The sequence below is a fragment of the Podarcis melisellensis genome (genome assembly GCF_964234715.1).
Source record: "Podarcis melisellensis genome assembly, chromosome: 8".
NCBI classification, from domain to species: domain Eukaryota; kingdom Metazoa; phylum Chordata; class Lepidosauria; order Squamata; family Lacertidae; genus Podarcis; species Podarcis melisellensis.
This window is the reverse complement of record NC_138540.1, coordinates 60,236,546-60,255,331: the sequence shown is the minus strand read 5'-3', so window position 1 is coordinate 60,255,331 and position 18,786 is coordinate 60,236,546. Positions and strand designations below refer to the sequence as shown.

Genomic DNA, 18,786 nt, shown 5'->3' with positions numbered 1-18,786 from the left:
CATCTGGTTTAGCATCCGGTTCTCACGGTGGCCAACCCTACGTATTCGTGAGAGTTTTGGAAGCGTGTGGCTTGGCGACTTTCAACGCCTTTTTCAGTCTCCGGCTTGGGAGCGTGGTTTAGCGGTAAAGGAAGACGGCAGACCCCCAGTCCCGAACAGGAAGCCGCGCTCCTTCGCGTCCGTCTCCCTTTGAGCCTCCCGCCTGGTGGAGGAAACGCGCCCCCGGCTCTGGGCTGGCGAGGCAGGGCGGGGCTGAGTCGCGGGCGTCGTGGTTCTTGAGCGCCGCCGCGCCGTCGGAAAGGCGAGCCGCCGAGGGGCGGAGAGAGGCCGAAGGAGGCGGGTGAAGAGGGTGCCATGTGAGTCGGAGAACCAAAAGGCAGGTGGGAAAGCCAGCAGGATGGAGAGGGGCCGAGGCAAGAGGAGGAGAAAGAGCCCGCCGCGGCGGCTGCTCCTGTTTCCAGCCGGCTGCACTTTTGACGCTGTCCAGCTCTCCAAAGCGAAGCGCCATGTAAAGCGGCAACTCTTCTAAACTTGGGCGTAGGCGGAGAAGTAATTGGGTGAGCTAGGCAAGGGGAAGAATCCCAGTTCCTCCGGACTTCTTTTCTCTCTCTCTCTCTGCGCCCCCTTCTTTTCTGGATAGGCTGAAGAAGCTGCGGGGACGGCGCGGCCGAGGTTAAGAGCGCATCTCACTTTCCGAAGAGGGTCCCGCACGTGCGCCCTGGGCGCCTCCAGCCCTTGAGACCCGGGCGCGGCGCTGGGCGAAGTGTGACTGGGCGAGAAGCGAGCTGAGCGAGGGCGCGGAGGTCCCTAACCTGGCGCGGGCGTCGAAGTGTCGCGGCGGAGCCCCTCTCGGTCCCCTTCCTCGGGCCATGACGCCGGGCTGACCGGCTTCGGGGCTGGTGCCTCTCCATGCGGTGACGGTGTCCTCTCCATCTTGCCAGCGCTATGGCCGGGGCGTCTGGCGGGGACCGTGCCATGTTGTCTCCGGCCACGATCCCCGGCGGCGGCGGCGTGGAAGCCCAGCGGGTGGAGTTCGTGGCCCTTACAGCCGTGCAGACGGAGAAAAACGACGTCCCTGCCGCCGGCAGCCCCAGGCGCCTGGGGCTCCTCGGGACGCCGCTGCCGGTTCCCCCGGGGGGTTCCGGAGCCCGATCCGCCTCCAACAAGCGCTACCGGCGCCTCCAGAACTGTCTCTACAATGTGCTGGAAAGACCCCGAGGTTGGGCGTTTATCTATCACGCCTTCATGTGAGTACTGGACCCCCCAGACCCTTCCCGGCCAACCTGAAACTTTCCCCTAAGGGTCTTTGCATATGAAAGGTGCCTCTTTGCATGGGGTTCCGTCATCCAGGGGTGCCAACTTGAATAAAATATTGTGGGGGCCCAGGTAAGCCCCACACCACATAATCGATCACATGACTCAGTGCACACACATCATTTGAATGGGAATGCCCAGCCCCCTCAAATATTTTGTTGTGGGGGCTGAAGCCCCCATGGTCCCTAGAGTTGGATCCTATGCCACCAACCACCCCTGCACCCAACTCTTTAACTCCTCCGTTCTCCCTGTCCCATCTTTTAACAGGCCCAGAACTAAAGACCATGTTCCTCTCTGTGTCTTTCCTCATCCCATTGCAGCATTAAGATGTATTCCAGCTATTCTTCCCACAGTTTTATGCTTAGGGAGGAAACATGGGGTGAGGGGCGAGAGGACTCACTAAATAAGAGATGTTCTGGTGGAGCTTGCTTCCTAGTGGGGCTTGCTTCCTAGTAAACACAGGTGAGAGCCAACATTGTCTAAAGCCAACCAAGGTTTGCTACCCTGAGCTGCTTAGTAAATAGCTTGTTTACAGCACTGGGCAGGTGTGCAGGCTCATGCAAAGCATATTGAGGGCACTATTGCAAGGGATGCTCAGCAGGCCAGTGCTGCTCCACTTGTGAACGCGGCCCTGAAAGTCAACAGAGGGCTGAGCCTGCCGCTATTCCCAGTCTGCATAAGTATTGCGTTCTTTAAATTGCACGTCTGTGAAATGCAAAGCCAGATTTAAATGGCGCTTGGGCAAAGCAACTTTTGACATGACATTTGGGAAGTGCAAGTTTCACCTGACCAGTCCTTGACTATGCAGCCTACCCTCTACATCCTATTTTCTTAAGGGCCCAGCCCCTCCTTCCTACAAAGGACTGCTGGAATTGGAGGGCAAAGCTGCTTCTCTGTCACCAAATCCAGATCATGGCCATATTCCCCTTCAGAAATCCATTTCCTCCTTGACTTCTGGCCTGCTTGGCCAAGACCTTTGCTTTCTTAGGCATCTGTACAGCCCCAGACTATCTGGGAACCACTTTGCACCTGCAGGCTCCTATTTGGTTTTCTCTATTCTTCAGTGCGGACTCCAGGATTTGCTGTGGGGGCAGGGGCTCTGCTAGAAGAGGCAGGACGTGCAAACTATTGTTTCCCTTAGGAAATATCTGCTGCTTCTTGGATATTTTGTGCAAACTGGAAAGGGCAGCGTTGTTGGTCCAGCGGTCCCCTGTTGGTCTTGGGCAAATGCCTAACTTTACCACCCTCTTACTCTTGCTGAGTGGCTGCTGAACTGAAAAAAGTTGCACAGTGTCACGGTTAGAATGTTAGACTTGGAGTGGAGAGACCTGGGTTTCAATTCCTGTTTAGCCAAAGAAACTCACAAAGTGCTGCAGGCAGGGCCAGTCCCCAGTGTTCAAACTAGGCTAACTCTTTGGGCATCTCTCTCTCTCTCTCTCTCTCTCTGTGTGTGTGTGTGCACGCGCGCAAAAGAGCCAGCCTTCCCTCCAATGAATCCTAACCTGCAGTTTCCCAGCTTTCATACTTTAGAAAGAGGAAATATCATAAAATCATATAATTAATAGCGAAGTTGTAAGGGACCACATCTGGAGCATTTTTAGAACCTGAGATATGGAGCAAAATGTTCAGGCACTCTTCCTCTCATTTTTGAGTGTCTGAGAAACTAGCCTTTTTTTTTTTACTTTTTGTAAAGTAACTAGCTTGCTTTTTTTTACTTTTTGTAAGGTAGCTAGCCTGCTCTCCCCCTGCCACCCATATCAGTTTTTTTTTTACTTTTTGTAAAGTGCATGCCCACCTTACTGCTATGCTCATGCATGCCACATCCGTATCTTTGGAGGAAGGGATGGGATGGGTGTGTGAGAGAGATCCTATATGGCCAATGGCCCATTCCCATATGCAAATCCTTGCTTCTTCTGCTTCTCCCCCTTTTCTTTTGCAATTTGGTGTGATAAAAGAGCCCTGTGTAACTCTGAAGCCTGCACGTTCTTTTGCTGATCGAAGTTTGAGCCATGATAAGGTATTGTGGTACTTGTTTTGCTGCTCTGTTTCTTTGGCCAACACAGAGATCAATAACTTGAGCTGATGCAGATAGACAGGCAGCTCCTCGGGTCCCCACTTGCCACCCGCAAGACTTAGGGCGCAGTTTAAAAATCAGTTTGAAAAATATATTTAATGATGAAGCCATTATTTTGCTCTTAACTTCTGGTGGCAACTTAAGCAAATGGCAGGTCTTCACTTACTTGATATTACTGAAGCTATAACCTCCAATTTGGCTAGGCATTGTTCCCTGTATTCAGTAATTAGTGGTAACTGTTTGCAATTAAGCATAAGTGTGCCCAAGCTGTATTCCTAGTCTGGTTAATAAGTGGTAAAAGGGTTAGTGCTGCTCCTTCTGTGCATGCTGCAGATTGAACAAAGGGGCTTGGGGTTTTGTTTGTTTGTGTTTTTTTGCCTTGGTGATTGTGGATATGAAGCCAGGCAGATAATTCACCTGGAAGGGGAGTGATTGGCTGTGATTTGATGACTACTTACTTTTGCCTTAAAATCCTGGGTAAAGCCATAGCATAGGATTACAGTGGTACCTCGGGTTGCAGATGCTTCAGGTTACAGACGCTTCAGGTTACAGACTCCGCTAACCCAGAAATGGTTCAGAACTTTGCTTCGGGATGAGAACAGTAATTGCACGGCAGCAGCAGGAGGCCCCATTAGCTAAAGCGGTACCTCACTTTAAGAACAGTTTCAGGTTAAGAACAGACCTCCAGAATGAATTAAGTTCTTAACCCGAGGTACCACTGTACTCTTCCCACTCCCTCTTTCATGTAAGTAATCAGTTTCCAGGTGAGAGGTTGGGACTGGCTGGATCTAAAATTGAGGTGCAACTCTGACTGTGCCCCTGTTGTTCAGACATTGAGGGCATTGAGTACTTTTCAGAGCAGCACAGCAAAACAGATCAGGAGCTTACAGTTCAAAATTTGCAGCAGTGGAAGCAGCTGAGGAAGAGACAAGGGTAGAAGAGATGGATTTTGAGCAAAAGCAGCTTGCCTGGACTCAAAGTTCAGTTTCCTTTTTGGAAGGAGGGCTGGATTTTAAAGTGTTCTTTAATTCTGCTCCTTTTATATGGAACAACAAGTTAGAGGCATTATCTGGAAGACTTGGCATCAGGGGTTTCCGTTGCCTGAGTTGACTGAGGCACCAAACTTTGGAGGCAACCAGGCACTTAGATTTTCCCTTTCTTTTGCATCTCAGACTGTGCAGCCACAACATTGTGCCAGCAGCCAGAACCAGTTCCCGGGCTGCCAGGGGTGCATTGGTGTGATGTTTTTGAATGGTATGGAAAGTCAGTGGAAAGTCCACCCCTCCCAAATGAAAGTTAACCTTATTGATGCTGAGAGAACCCTGTGGTGACAGAACGGTTTCAGGCTGTTTGGACAGAGTAATTCCTGCAGGTCTCCCTGTTTTTCACCGCCACCTGCTTAATCTTACCCAGGGCATGTTACTCCCAGCTTCTGAGCTCAGAAATGCACTCTACTTCTGCCTCAGGACCCATTTTTCAACAAGAGGGGCAGCCTTGGAAGACGTGAAGTTGTAAGATGGCAGTAGATAACTCTGCACATGAGTAACAACAGATGTCTATGATGCTTCCATGCCCAGGAGCCTTTGATCTCTGAAAAGTTTATATTGGCCATACTAGCTAAGGGGATCCTCCTTGGCTAGGGTACCGTTTAGTTGTGGGGCTAACAGGTAAAGGGACCCTTTTTGTGTTCTGCCAGCCTGTGAACCCTGAAAGGTACCTGGTTAGTGGCTGTTGGCAACTTCTGTCTGTAGAAGAAGGATGAGGAAACTTTATCCCTCCAGTTGTTGCTGGTCTACAACTCCCTTCACCTCTGACCATTGGTCATGCTGGTTGATGCTGATGGGAGTTCTTACCTTATTTATTTCAACCATTTGTATATTAGTTCATCATAGTTGTCTCTAAATAATGAGTCCAATAACACCTGGAGGACCACTGCTGGAGTTCTCCCTACCCTAGGCTGGCTCCTGCAAGGTCCTTCAGGAAGATGTATGGAAGAGTTGCCACAGGAAAGCTGAATATGAGGTCCAAAGGGTATTCCTTCCATCATGGGATCTTGGTTTCAATAGGCATACAATGCTGTTGGCAACTGGGCTTCAGTCTCCTGTCCCAGCTCCCTATCTGCTGATTCACCCCAAAGTTCACCCTTTTTTGCAGAATCTGATCCCCACTATGGACGTGATAAGCTCCTTTATCCTGACTCAGACCATTTGTCCATCTAGCTCAGTATTGCCTGCACTGATTGGCAGTGGCTCTCCAGGATATTCAGACAGCCTTTATTTCTCTTGGTCCTACCTGGAGATGCTGCGGAATGAACATGCAAGGCAGGTGTTGCACTTTCTCTGGGCCTCTGTCTTGCCCTACATGGCTGCTCCTTGTGGCATTATTTACCTCTCCATCTATTAGACCTCGATCTCTTCTCAGTTGTGTCTACCTCCTTCCCAGACACTGCAAGGAGCAAAGCTAGCATAGCTGTAAAGTGGAACAAAATCTCTTCTTGATTGGTGTGTGAGACCATCAGACTGTCTTGGCAATCCTGCCCTCCAACACCCTGGGCATTTGCCTCCCTGTTCACCTTTTTAAAGCAGTAGTCCTTTATTCCCTCCTTAATTTTGACAATACAATTATTTGCTTCTCCACTGATCGTATTACCATCTGAGTAGGGATTCAGTTTGGGCTGTTCCTCTTATCTGCCTTTGTCTCCGAACAGGAACTAGATAGGTAACTATTCCATATTTCTTTGCTCTGAGTCAGGCAGGGTGGAAGATGTTAGTTTTGTGTGCCCTGGAGGACACAAGCAGCTGTTCTCTGCACTGGAAAGTTTGGCTGACGCTTTTTGTTTTTTTGGGAAGGTGTGTTTTGTATAGACAATCATGATACAATAGCTGTGGCCTGATGCCTAGGCATTTTAAATTGGTTTTAGCTTCAGGCTATTAAAAGAAGAAGAAGAACTGTGACATGCATTGATACTGTTAGCCATACTTTCATTGTTAAAGAATTTTATTTTTAAAATTTCTTGTTTTGAGCTGCCTGAGAACTTTAATAGAATCGTAGAGTTGCAAGGGATCCCGAGGGTAATCTAGTCCTGCAATGCAGAAATGTCAACAAAAGCATCCATGACAGACCTCTGCTTGAAAACCTTCAACGAAGGGGCGTCCACATCGTCCTGAGGGAGACTGTTTCACTGTTGAAGAGCCCTTACCATCAGAATGTTCTTCTTGATGTTTAGTCGGAATCTCCTTTCTTTTTTAAAAAAGTGGGATTTGGTCAAAAAAGGTGAAATTTAAATATTTCAAACCTATAAACATAAAAAGCCCCGTGAGACCGGTCAGTCCTGTTGATGTGTGCTTTAATCTGTTTTCAGTTTATCATTTCTTTCAATGTTTTAAGTAGTTGTTTTTGCTGATAATGCTGTTGTTTTATTCATTTTGTAAACCACTTGGAGGTTTTTGCAATCAAGCAGTGTATAAATTCTATGAAATGAATCACTATTGTCACTTTTAAAGGTTAATTCTCACCCCTACCTTGTTCTGCTGCTTAGCAGCACAAACTATTCTGCTGATACTCTTTTTAATTTTTGAAATTGTTTTTAATGTTGTCTTTTAAATTGTTGTAAATCACTCTGAAACCTTAGGGTGAAGGATGGGTAATATAACAACAACACATTATTTTTCATCTAAGAAAGAAAAACTTTTTTCTTTTTCTTTTTGTGAATTTCAGACATACTGGCTTTTCCAGTCTCTTCCCTTCCACTCCCAAGTTCAAGGGAGAGAGGGTGTGCTTTCCTGCTTTGAATTTGAAAAGTTGTTTGAATGTTTAAATAAGCTGGTTTAACAGGCTCATAGGCTTTCCAGGATTGGAAAGGACCCAGAGCCAAAACCATTCATTTGCGGGTCTCTTTTTCCTGTGCGTAAAAGTCTCTTGGCATTACAAACTGTTTAAAAAACCTGGCTGTGAGCATCCAACTAAAGAGGCAATTGGTGAAAAATCTACTTAGTACTTGAGGAAATGTTATTTATGTTAAAGCCGGCAATGGACTTTTGGAGAGAGGCTGCTTAGTTTAATTACACTGGAGGAAACAAAGATTAAAATCTTAATCTCTTTCTTGCTGCCCGACAAGGCTGTCTTGAGTGAAGACTTCATTTGACTGCGTATGTTGTTCAGTTTGACTTTGTGCAGGTTTGCTCTGAGCTATATTCCGTGAGACTTGCTGGGGGGGGGGGGTAAGCACACTTAGGACTGCGGCCTTAAAAGTTCCTTTGGCCAGGATCTAGAGGGCAATGGGGACTCAGTTGAATTACACAGCAACTTGAGAAGCAAGTGGAAATATATTTCTGTAACAGATTGCCCCTCTGCTTTCAGACTTACGATAAACACTCAGGCTAATAAATGCCAGGGAGAAGCTACTGTTTGCTCTCCTGCTGTGGTACCCAGAATAGTAGAAGAATATTTTGCAAAATAATAATTGCATATTAAAGATGGTCCTGTTATTTGCAGTTATTTATTATAAAAAGTATATAATAATTTTATTGGTTTTTACACATATTTTCCAGCATATCATTCTTTTAAACATCATTTCAAAATATTTGGCTGTCACCACCTAAGACTTCCTTCAACCTCAACTGATGGTTTTCTAAAATCTTTTCTAATTATGCATTTTGTTACTATAGTTATTGCTATAAGTTCAAATCTTAATACCTATTCTTTTCACAATAATTTATATATTACTCCTTACAAAACTTCTTTTGACCCTACAAGCGATGTCAATTGATTACAGTTGCTTTCCAAATATATCAAAAACTTCTTCCATTCCTTTTGTAAAGTCTGGTCCTACTGGTTCGAATTTTCCTGGTTAATCTCGCCATCTCACAGATATTTATTAAATTGGGACGTGGGTGGCTTTGTGGTCTAAACCACTGAGCCTCTTGGACTTTCCAATCGGAAGGTCAGCGGTTCGAATCCGCGCAATGGGGAGAGCTCCCATTGCTCTGTCCCAGCTCCTGTCAACCTAGCAATTTGAAAGCACACCAGTGCAAGTAGATAAATAGGTACCACTGTGGTGGGAAGATAAACGGTGTTTCAGTGCACTCTGATTTCCGTCACAGTGTCCTGTTGTGCCAGAAGCGGTTTAGTCATGCTGGCCACATGACTCGGAAAGCTGCCTGTGGGCAAACACCAGCTCCCTCGGCCTGAAAGCGAGATGAGCGCCGCAACCCCATAGTCCCCATTTATTTAATTAATTTAGCTTCTGCCTTTTTCTCAGTCAGGATGCAAGGCAGCCCAGAGCATAAATGAAAACAAATACAGCTAAATCCACACAATCAATATAAACATTGTTAAAAATTAAATACTGTCATTAAAAGCAGTACAAAACACTTAAAAGCATTTAAAAGCAAAAACTAAGAAAAGAAAAAAATCCTTCTTGACAGTGTATATAGATGGTCGTTTTGCAATTGTACCCAAAGAACTGGATGTTGCAAGAGTGGGATTCTCTGGTAGTCTCTATAGTGGTAGTCATGAGAATGCAGATGACTTGGTTCTAAAACTTCCCTGGATCATGTCCTTTACTGTCTGTTTCATCCCAGAGCCTTAGAGGCAGGGAAGAGTAGAATAAAATTCAGATGAAGGTCCTACTCACGTTGCTCCACCTCATCGACCCACTTCTGTGGTCAAAGCACATACATTACCTGTGTTTTATTCAACTGTGATGTGCTGGTTCCCAGTATGGATTTGGCAATGGAAGGGTATGATTTTAAAAGCAAGTTCCTAGTCCACATGGTGAGAGAGAAAGATGGTCATATTTGTTGTATCTGCTTGCCTTTGGAACTTAAAGGACTATATGTACATCAGAATGTTGTGCATTTCACTAAACTTTGGGTTTCCTTGGTGTTAGAAATTTGGGGCTACAGCTTGTGAATGCCTGTGGAAGAGTTGGTGGAAGAGCATAACGGGGAAGAGTCTGAGGTGCACACTGAAAAATTCCTAATTCTAGGACTTACGTTGTTGTTGTTTAGTCGTTTAGTCGTGTCCGACTCTTCGTGACCCCATGGACCAGAGCACGCCAGGCACCCCTGTCCTCCACTGCCTCCCGCAGTTTGATCAAACTCATGCTGGTAGCTTCAAGAACACCATCCAACCATCTCAGCCTCTGTCGTCCCCTTCTCCTTGTGCCCTCCATCTTTCCCAACATCAGGGTCTTTTCCAGGGAGTCTTCTCTTTTCACAAGGTGGCCAAAGTATTGGAGCCTCAGCTTCACGATCTGTCCTTCCAGTGAGCACTCAGGGCTGATTTCCTTAAGAATGGATGTGTTTGATCTTCTTGCAGTCCATGGGACTCTCAAGAGTCTCCTCCAGCACCATAATTCAAAAGCATCAATTCTTCGGTGATGAGCCTTCTTTATGGTCCAGCTCTCACTTCCATACATCACTACTGGGAAAACCATAGCTTTTACTATACGGACCTTTGTTAGCAAGGTGATGTCTCTACTTTTTAAGATGCTGTCTAGGTTTGTCATTGCTTTTCTCCCAAGAAGCAGGCGTCTTTTAATTTCATGACTGCTGTCACCATCTGCAGTGATCATGGAGCCCAAGAAAGTAAAATCTCTTACTGCCTCCATTTCTTCCCCTTCTATTTGCCAGGAGGTGATGGGACCAGTGGCCATGATCTTCGTTTTTTTGATGTTGAGCTTCAGACCATATTTTGCGCTCTCCTCTTTCACCCTCAATAAAAGGTTCTTTAATTCCTCCTCACTTTCTGCCTTCAAGGTTGTGTCATCTGCATATCTGAGGTTGTTGATATTTCTTCCGGCAATCTTAATTCCGGCTTCAGATTCATCCAGCCCAGCCTTTCGCATGATGAATTCTGCATATAAGTTAAATAAGCAGGGAGACAATATACAGCCTTGTCGTACTCCTTTCCCAATTTTGAACCAATCAGTTGTTCCATATCCAGTTCTAACTGTAGCTTCTTGTCCCACATAGAGATTTCTCAGGAGACAGATGAGGTGATCAGGCACTCCCATTTCTTTAAGAACTTGCCATAGTTTGCTGTGGTCGACGCAGTCAAAGGCTTTTGCATAGTCAATGAAGCAGAAGTAGATGTCTTTCTGGAACTCTCTAGCTTTCTCCATAATCCAGCGCATGTTTGCAATTTGGTCTCTGGTTACTCTGCCTCTTCTAAATCCAGCTTGCACTTCTGGGAGTTCTCGGTCCACATACTGCTTGAGCCTTCCTTGTAGAATTTTAAGCATAACCTTGCTAGCGTGTGAAATGAGTGCAATTGTGCGGTAGTTGGAGCATTCTTTGGCACTGCCCTTCTTTGGGATTGGGATGTAGACTGATCTTCTCCAATCCTCTGGCCACTGCTGAGTTTTCCAAACTTGCTGGCATATTGAGTGTAGCACCTTAACAGCATCATCTTTTAAAATTTTAAATAGTTCAGCTGGAATACCATCACTTCCACTGGCCTTGTTATTTGCAGTGCTTTCTAAGGCCCATTTGACTTCACTCTCCAGGATGTCTGGCTCAAGGTCAGCAACCATACTACCTGGGGTGTACGAGACATCCATATCTTTCTGGTATAATTCCTCTGTGTATTCTTGCCACCTCTTCTTGATGCCTTCTGCTTCTGTTAGGTCCTTACCACTTTTGTCCTTTATTATGGTAATCTTTGTATGAAATGTTCCTTTCATATTTCCGATTTTCTTGAACAGATCTCTGGTTCTTCCCATTCTGTTGTTTTCCTCTATTTCTTTGCATTGCTCATTTAAGAAGGCCTTCTTGTCTCTCCTTGCTATTCTTTGGAAATCTGCATTCAATTTCCTGTATCTTACACTATCTCCCTTGCATTTTGCTTGCCTTCTCTCCCCCGCTATTTGTAAGGCCTCGTTGGACAGCCACTTTGCTTTCACATTTCTTTTTCATTGGGATGGTTTTAGTTGCTGCCTCCTGTATAATGTTACAAGCCTCCATCCATAGTTCTTCAGGCACTCTGTCCAGCAAATCTAAATCCTTAAACCTGTTCCTCACTTCCACTGTGTATTCATAAGGGATTTGGTTTAGTTTGTATCTTACCGGCCCAGTGGTTTTTCCTACTTTCTTCAGTTTAAGCTTGAATTTTGCTATAAGAAGCTGATGATCTGAGCCACAGTCAGCTCCAGGTCTTGTTTTTGCTGACTGTATAGAGCTTCTCCATCTTTGGCTGCAGAGAATATAATCAATCTGATTTCGATGTTGCCCATCTGGTGATGTCCATGTGTAGAGTCGTCTCTTATGTTGTTGGAAAAGCGTGTTTGTGATGACCAGCTTGTTCTCTTGACAGAACTCTATTACCCTTTGCCCTGCTTCATTTTGATCTCCAAGGCCAAACTTGCCAGTTGTTCCTTTTATCTCTTGATTCCCTACTTTAGCATTCCAATCCCCTATAATGAGAAGAACATCCTTCTTTGGTGTCACTTCTATAAGGTCCTGTAAGTCTTCATAGAACTGGTCAATTTCAGATTCTTCAGCACCGGTAGTTGTTGCACAAACTTGGATTACTGTGATGTTAAAAGGTTTGCCTTGGATTCGTATCGAGATTATTTTATCATTTTTGAGATTGCATCCCAGTACAGCTTTCACCACTCTTTTGTTGACTATGAGGGCCACTCCATTTCTTTTATGGGTTTCTTGCCCACAGTAGTAGATATGATAGTCATCCGAACTGAATTCACCCATTCCCGTCCATTTTAGTTCACTGATGCCCAGGATGTCAATATTTATTCTTGCCATCTCATTTTTGACCACATCCAACTTACCCAGGATCATGGTTCTGACGTTCCAGGTTCCTATGCAATATTTTTCTTTACAGCATTGGACTTTCCTTTCGCTTCCATGCATATCCGCAACTGAGCGTCCTTTCGGCTTTGGCCCAGCTGCTTCATCAGCTCTGGATCTACTTGTACTTGTCCTCCGCTCTTCCCCAGTAGCATGTTGGACACCTTCTGACCTGAGGGGCTCATCTTCCAGCGTCATAACTTTTATATGCCTGTTGTCTTTGTCCATAGAGTTTTCTTGGCAGGGATACTGGAGTGGTTTGCCGGTTCCTCCTCCAGGTGGATCACGTTTGGTCAAAACTCTCCACTATGACCTGTTCATCTTGGGTGCCCTGCTCGGCATAGTTCATAGCTTCTCTGAGTTCTTCAAGCCCCTTCGCCACGGCAAGGCAGTGATCCATGAAGGGGCTAGGACTTATAATATGCAGTTAAAAAGTTACTCCAAGAACCCATGGAGGCGAGGAGGGAATTCTTGAGATTCGGATTAATCTTGTGCATTTTTTAAAACTACGGATGAATTTGAATGTGAACAAATTTGTAAAACCAAATAAAAATTATTTATAAAAAAGCAAAATGCCTAGTTCTAATTTCACCACTGCTGTAAACTCAGAAGGGACACTTAAGCAAGTTGCTTTCTCAGTTTCAGTTGTCCCATCTGCAGTATGGAGATAATCTGTCTGATTTGCAGCAGGATGTAAAGCATTTTGAACATTTAGATTGCAATCCCATTAAACTCAGTGGGGTGGACTTCCGAGGAGACATGTATAAAAGGGTTGTGCTTTATAAATGCTTATTATTGCATTGTCCCAGCTGTATAGCAGCTTCAATTTGATTCCAGGCATAATGCAAGATGAAGACATATCTATAAATCCATCTTTCATTTGGCAACGGGTTGCCGTAAATTGCTTTGGGCCATAGCTCAGCGGTACAGCATCTGCCTTGCATGCAAGAGGCCCCAGGGACCAGAGTCAGTCCCGGGCTCCTCCAGGTAGGGCTGAGAGATGTTGCTGCCTGACACCCTGGAGAGCTGCTGCCAGCCAGTGAAGACAACACTGAGCTAGATGGACCAATGTACTCAATGTACTTACTATAAGGCAGCTCCCTATGTTTTCTCTTCCTTCAGAACAAGTCTTTGTATTTGCTCTTGTTGAATACACTTCTTTGGAATTCTCTTGCTTGTTCTGAATTGCCTAGGTGCTGCTTTCCGCATTTGGCTTCTATCTCTCCCTACATCTGAAAGCTCAAGGTAGCTAGCAATATTTTTCTTTTCTTTTTTAATTGAGATGGAAATATATCAGCTAGCTCCACAACGTGGAGAATAAGAACCCCATCCCTAAGCAGAATCAATGGAATATTTGTATCTTTTTATTTTGTTTTTTAATATCATTTTTATTAACAAACCAATCAAATCACATTAATTCCAAATTACAAAGCCAAATTTTTAAATTTGTGTTGGGGGTACCCATACTTCGAGCTCAGAAAGGGATCCAAACATCTCTCTTGCTGCTGCTTTAATATTCACAGTTCTGTCCAATCTTCTCTTTATTATTATCCTCATCTTCTTGTTATCATATATTCCTTTCTTTGTGACCTCTGATAGTCTCCACAAGTGGGTTAAAAACAAACGTTATATCCTGTGTGGATTTTCCATTCCTCCAAGAGCCATATTCAAACAGACAGACACCATTTCAACACTTCCATATTTGTATCTTTTTAAGGTTGGCTTTGAAACCTGCAGGTTTATTTATTTTGATTTGTAAAAATATTTATATACCAGTATTTATAAAAAATAAGAGTGTTTTACAAACGATGTGTGTGTGTATGTGTGTGTGTGTGTGTGTGCTGTGGTTAACCCCTGGAAGTTGCTTCTGCAAGATGTAGCAATGGCCAAACAGTTTCAAAAGCAGGGCAGACAATTCACAGAGGGAGGGTTTTAGGAACAACAATGATCTAAGAGGAACCTCCAGGTTCAGGGGCAGTCTACCTCTGAATGTAGGTTTCTGGGGAACAGGCAGTATTGCAGGGTGGGGTGCTATTATTTTCATATCCTACTTGTGAATTCCTGGAGATGCACTGTTGTCTAGCGTATGGAACAGAATGCTGGACTTAACTAGAGTTGTGCTCAAATGTCCTCTCAAAATTCTCTATTTGTAAGTCACAATTCTCCCAGCAGCCTCCATTCAGTGTGGGACCCTATTAGCAGTTGTAGCCACATAGCCATGTTTCCCCCTCTAAGGAATATTATTTGCTGCTGCTTTTGTGTTGACAATCTGGTCACTATTTTGAATTCTCCATAATGCCTAATGGGGTGGGGGCATGAGTGGTAACCATCATAAAAAAATGGTGCAGAACTACAAGGTGGGAATTGCCATGTGGTCTTCTTTGAGGCAGGGGAGTGTATGAGAAAAATATGAGACATTTTCTCGGAAAAGTATTTTGAGAAATTTCAGCTTCGCTCTTGACTAGATGGACCTTTGGTTCGATTCAGCAAGTTACTCTTATAGTCTTTAACTTATAAAAACATGATTTATTTTTCTAAAATCAGCATTATCAGGAAACTTGAGTTGTCATAAGTGACCCTCTTTATAAATAAATGGGAGCTAATTGCATGAGGTGGAAGTTCCTGGTACAAATAAGACAGCTTTGGGCTGGCTGTTGTTTATTTGTCTCCGCCATCTGGGTGTGTTAATACTGGCCTACTTTGCAGAACTGTTGTAGAGATAATTAAGATGATGCATGGGTAATGCTTTTGAACTGCGTTTTGAAATGTGCTGAATAAAAGCTAAGCATTTGTTAAAAGCAGGTTTGCCCTCCCTCCCTTTACCAACGCGTAAAACACACATCTGAATTTGTTAATTTCATTAACAAACTCTCAGCAACAGCAGAAAAGACAGTACAATTCATCAAATGTGGGCTTCGGAAGGGAGAGCCTCACAAGTCCGTGCACCGGGGAGTCTCGGAATGAAGAGTGATTGGGTTAGCGGCAAGCGGCGGAGGACCGCCTTGCCTCTAATTGTTTTGTAAAGCCCACAAAAGCATTAATGATCTATGAGTTAATAGCATTGGGTGGCGATGTTTCTTGGGTTCAGCACAAAGGGTAATTATGCAAAACAAAAGGAGGAGTGGCAGGCCTTGAAACTTTGCATCGACTCCGGTGCTGGGCGCAAAGAGATAGTGTTAATTTTGGAGGGTTCAGAGGTGTGGCTGCCTTATGATATCGAAGATGACTTCCCCTCTTTTCCACCTAATTAGATAGCTCATCTTCTTTGAGCATCAGGGTTGCAGCAGGGTTTCGAGAAAGCAGGAAAGCTATAAATCAAAGAGCAGGTGTTACGATTCCCCTGTGCTGGGGATCTTGCTCCCCCCCCCCCCAGTCTCTCTTAACTGGGTTATTTTAACAGGATGGATAGATAGAGAAAAATATCAATGTGCAAAAGGGGAGAAGTGGTGTGCCTGATGATTATTACTGATCTTTTCCTATTAGCCATGCACCAAACCCCGGTTTTGAAGCCTGGTGTAGTGTTCAGATTCACAAGATGCATGGCTTTCATTTTAACCCCTTTCATCAGGTCTCTAGCCCTCGTGGTGTGTGTTGTAGATTTGGTTCTTCTCTGCCCCCTGAACCAGTTTCTGCACCAGTTTCTACAGCTGCTGTGGACCCCAGTTCATGCTGTGTAGTGCAGAAAAGTCCACATGGAACTTGGTGCTGATGCAGAATTTGGGCTTTTGACAATCTTGGCTTTTCATTGTAATCTTCCAGGTTTCTAGCCCTCATCATATCTTTTGGTGTGCATTATTGCTTGCCTACTCACCTGCTGGTCTCTACAACTGACAGAGCTTTCTGCAACTGAGTTCCTGTGCCAACTGCCAAGCCAGAAATATGGGTGAGCTGTTAAGTAAAGAATCAGTCTTAGTTGGTAGCAGCAACTGTTCTGGACTCAGCTTCTACTGAGTCAGTCCATTGATCCCTTTAGATCAGTACTGTCTACACCACTGGTCTTCACCTGGTGGGTTGGGACTCACAGGTGTGGGTCATGGCCTGATCCAAGGTGGGTCGCAGCAAGAGCTCTACCACCATGCAAACATATAGTGAAAGGTTAAGAAACAGATCCCCAAAATGCCACTTAGTGGAGTCATGTTTGTTTCGCTGTGATATCCTTGCTGTCGCATTGGAAAATGCTTTCTGTCTCAGTCTTCAAAAAAGAGATAGAAGTGAGAGACTGCATTGTTTGTAAGTTCCAAGGGTTCAGAAGTTGTTTAGTTGCTTGTTTGCAAATATTGTGCTAGAAAATGAGAAATCCCAGCAGGGTGGGAGGGATGGCAGTGAACTTCCAAAGCACAGCAAAAAATTCAGCCCAGTGCAGAATGTTTCCTTAACTCCTTGAATGTCATGAAGAGAAGCTCTCAACAGAGAGTTGTCTTCTTATCCAGATCTGTTGTTTGGAGAAGGAGTCTCCATTGCTACTGAACTGGTACCTGGGCAGTTTGTGGAAGTTAGAAGCTCCGGCCTTTGGGCTCCATCCCTGATGGCTGGGAAGTGGCTGGGGTCATGCGGGAGGGGGGTGCTGAGTTCCACAGGTACATCGCATTGGGCTGAGCAGGCATGACTTGTTGCAAACTGGGAGTGGTACAATGATTGACAGAATTCCAAACAAATATATATTGAAATCTGATAAATTGTACCGTGCTGTCCAAATCATGTAAAAGGGCCCTATACTGAGTGAAAGCTTTCTTATTCTGTGTTCTCTTAATTTAATGTATGATGTCAGTCTTTCCATTTCAGCCACATGCCATACCTTGTTTAACCATTCAGTTATGGGGGATGTGTTTGTTATTTCTCGCTTTAGAAGGCACTAAAATCTTAGCTGCTAGCAAAAGATTGGCAACGTGAGTTTGTGGGCTCATTAACGCCAAATAAATCTATGGAAACTGTTCCCATGTTCAATAAGAGGTCATATCTGTGGGATGTATTATTTGCTGGAGCAGTCAAGTCCAACATTTTCCTGTTGCCTAGAACGGACACTCAGGGGAATGTGGCTCCAGACAGGGAGGACTTCCTGTCATACCTGCTCTGGAGCCTCCTCCCCTTGTGTGTAACCAGGTGGATGGGTGTGACCCTAGCTGACCATGTAAAAGGGCTAGCCATGCATCCATCTTCCCTTCTTCTCCTTTGGACTTCCTCTTTAGGATCTTCAATTCTGGATCCCTACTACTCCTGGCTTTTAGCCAGCACATGGCACATCCTTACAGAGGATGAAAGCAACAAGTAGGTAAAATAAAAAGGTAAAAGGGTAAAGGACCCCTGTACGGTTAAGTCCAGTCAAAGGCGACTATGGAGTTGCGGCACTTATCTCACTTTCAGGCCAAGGGAGCCAGCGTTTGTCCACAGACAGCTTTCCAGGTCATGTGGCCAGCATGAATAAACTGCTTCTAGCGCAACGGAACAACGTGACGGAAACCAGAGCGCATGGAAACTCCATTTACCTTCCTGCCACAGCAGTACCTATTTATCTACATTTCACTGGCGTGCTTGCGAACTGATAGGTTGGTAGGAGCTGGGACAGAGCAACGGAAGCTCACCCCATTGTGGGGATTCGAACGGCCAAGCTTTCGATCGGCAAACCCAAGAGGCTCAGTGGTTTAGACCACAGTGCAACAAGTAGAAATTCTGAGCCCTAGCTCTGACTTCTTTTCTCTACAAATGTAACTTGTAACCACAAGATAAAGCCTGCCTTCAGATTACTGCTGTGAACTGAATATGAGCAAAACTTTATTGTTATTTTTCAAGAAGACTGTGTTGTGTTATTCTTAAGAGGGAAATAAAAGGGGAAATTTACCTGGGACAAGCCAGACTGGATTGCTTAATTAAAAGACTCTAGCTCAGGGGTAGGCAATCTAAGGCCGTGGGCCTGCGGACGGTCCAGGAATCAGCATGTTTTTACATGAGTAGAATGTGTCCTTTTATTTAAAATGCATCTCTAGGTTATTTGTGGGGCCTGCCTGGTGTTTTTACATGAGTAGAATGTGCGCCTTTATTTAAAATGCATCTCTAGGTTATTTGTGGGGCCTAGGAATTGGTCCTTTCCCCCCTTCAAAATATAGTCTGACCCACCACATGGTCCGAGGGACAGTGGATCGGCCCACGACTGAAAAAGGTTGCTGACCTCTGCTCTAGCGAGTCATCAACTGCTTCACTATAAGATGCAAGGGAATGTGCTCTGCTGTTTGCTCACTAGCATGAGTGAAGAGGGATAATATCAAAACAATATAACCTCTCCTACCTTCCTAAACATTCCCACAATATCCTGTAAAATCCGTACCCACCCCACAACTGCTTCACCATATATATTCAAAATCAGCATCTTTAACTTGTCTTTAAATTGCTTCAGGGTTATTTTTTAAGAATAAAATAAATAAATGATGAAGCAGATAAGGTAAAACCTATCGTATGTTGCAGGTTGGGGCAAATCAGTGCTGTTTTTAGGCCAAATCAATTGTATTTTGCTTTGAACAAAATAAGTGTCATAATCAGAAATGAGCTGCACTTAGTACAGCTAAGATTGTACTGTATATATTTTAGTATTTAATA

At 44.7% G+C, this 18,786-nt stretch overlaps 1 protein-coding gene across 3 annotated transcripts in view; it reads left to right on the top strand.

Moving 5' to 3' along the window:
* Positions 1-363: 363 nt before the first annotated feature.
* Positions 364-18,786, top strand: part of KCNQ4 (potassium voltage-gated channel subfamily Q member 4) — a 96,833-nt gene continuing 78,410 nt past the window's right edge. For all 3 annotated transcript variants that reach the window (XM_081921195.1, XM_081921194.1, XM_081921193.1), the window contains exon 1: positions 364-1,247. In XM_081921195.1, coding sequence (XP_081777321.1) covers positions 946-1,247 — 302 coding nt within the window. In that variant the 5' untranslated portion in view covers positions 364-945. The remainder of the gene's footprint in view (positions 1,248-18,786) is intronic.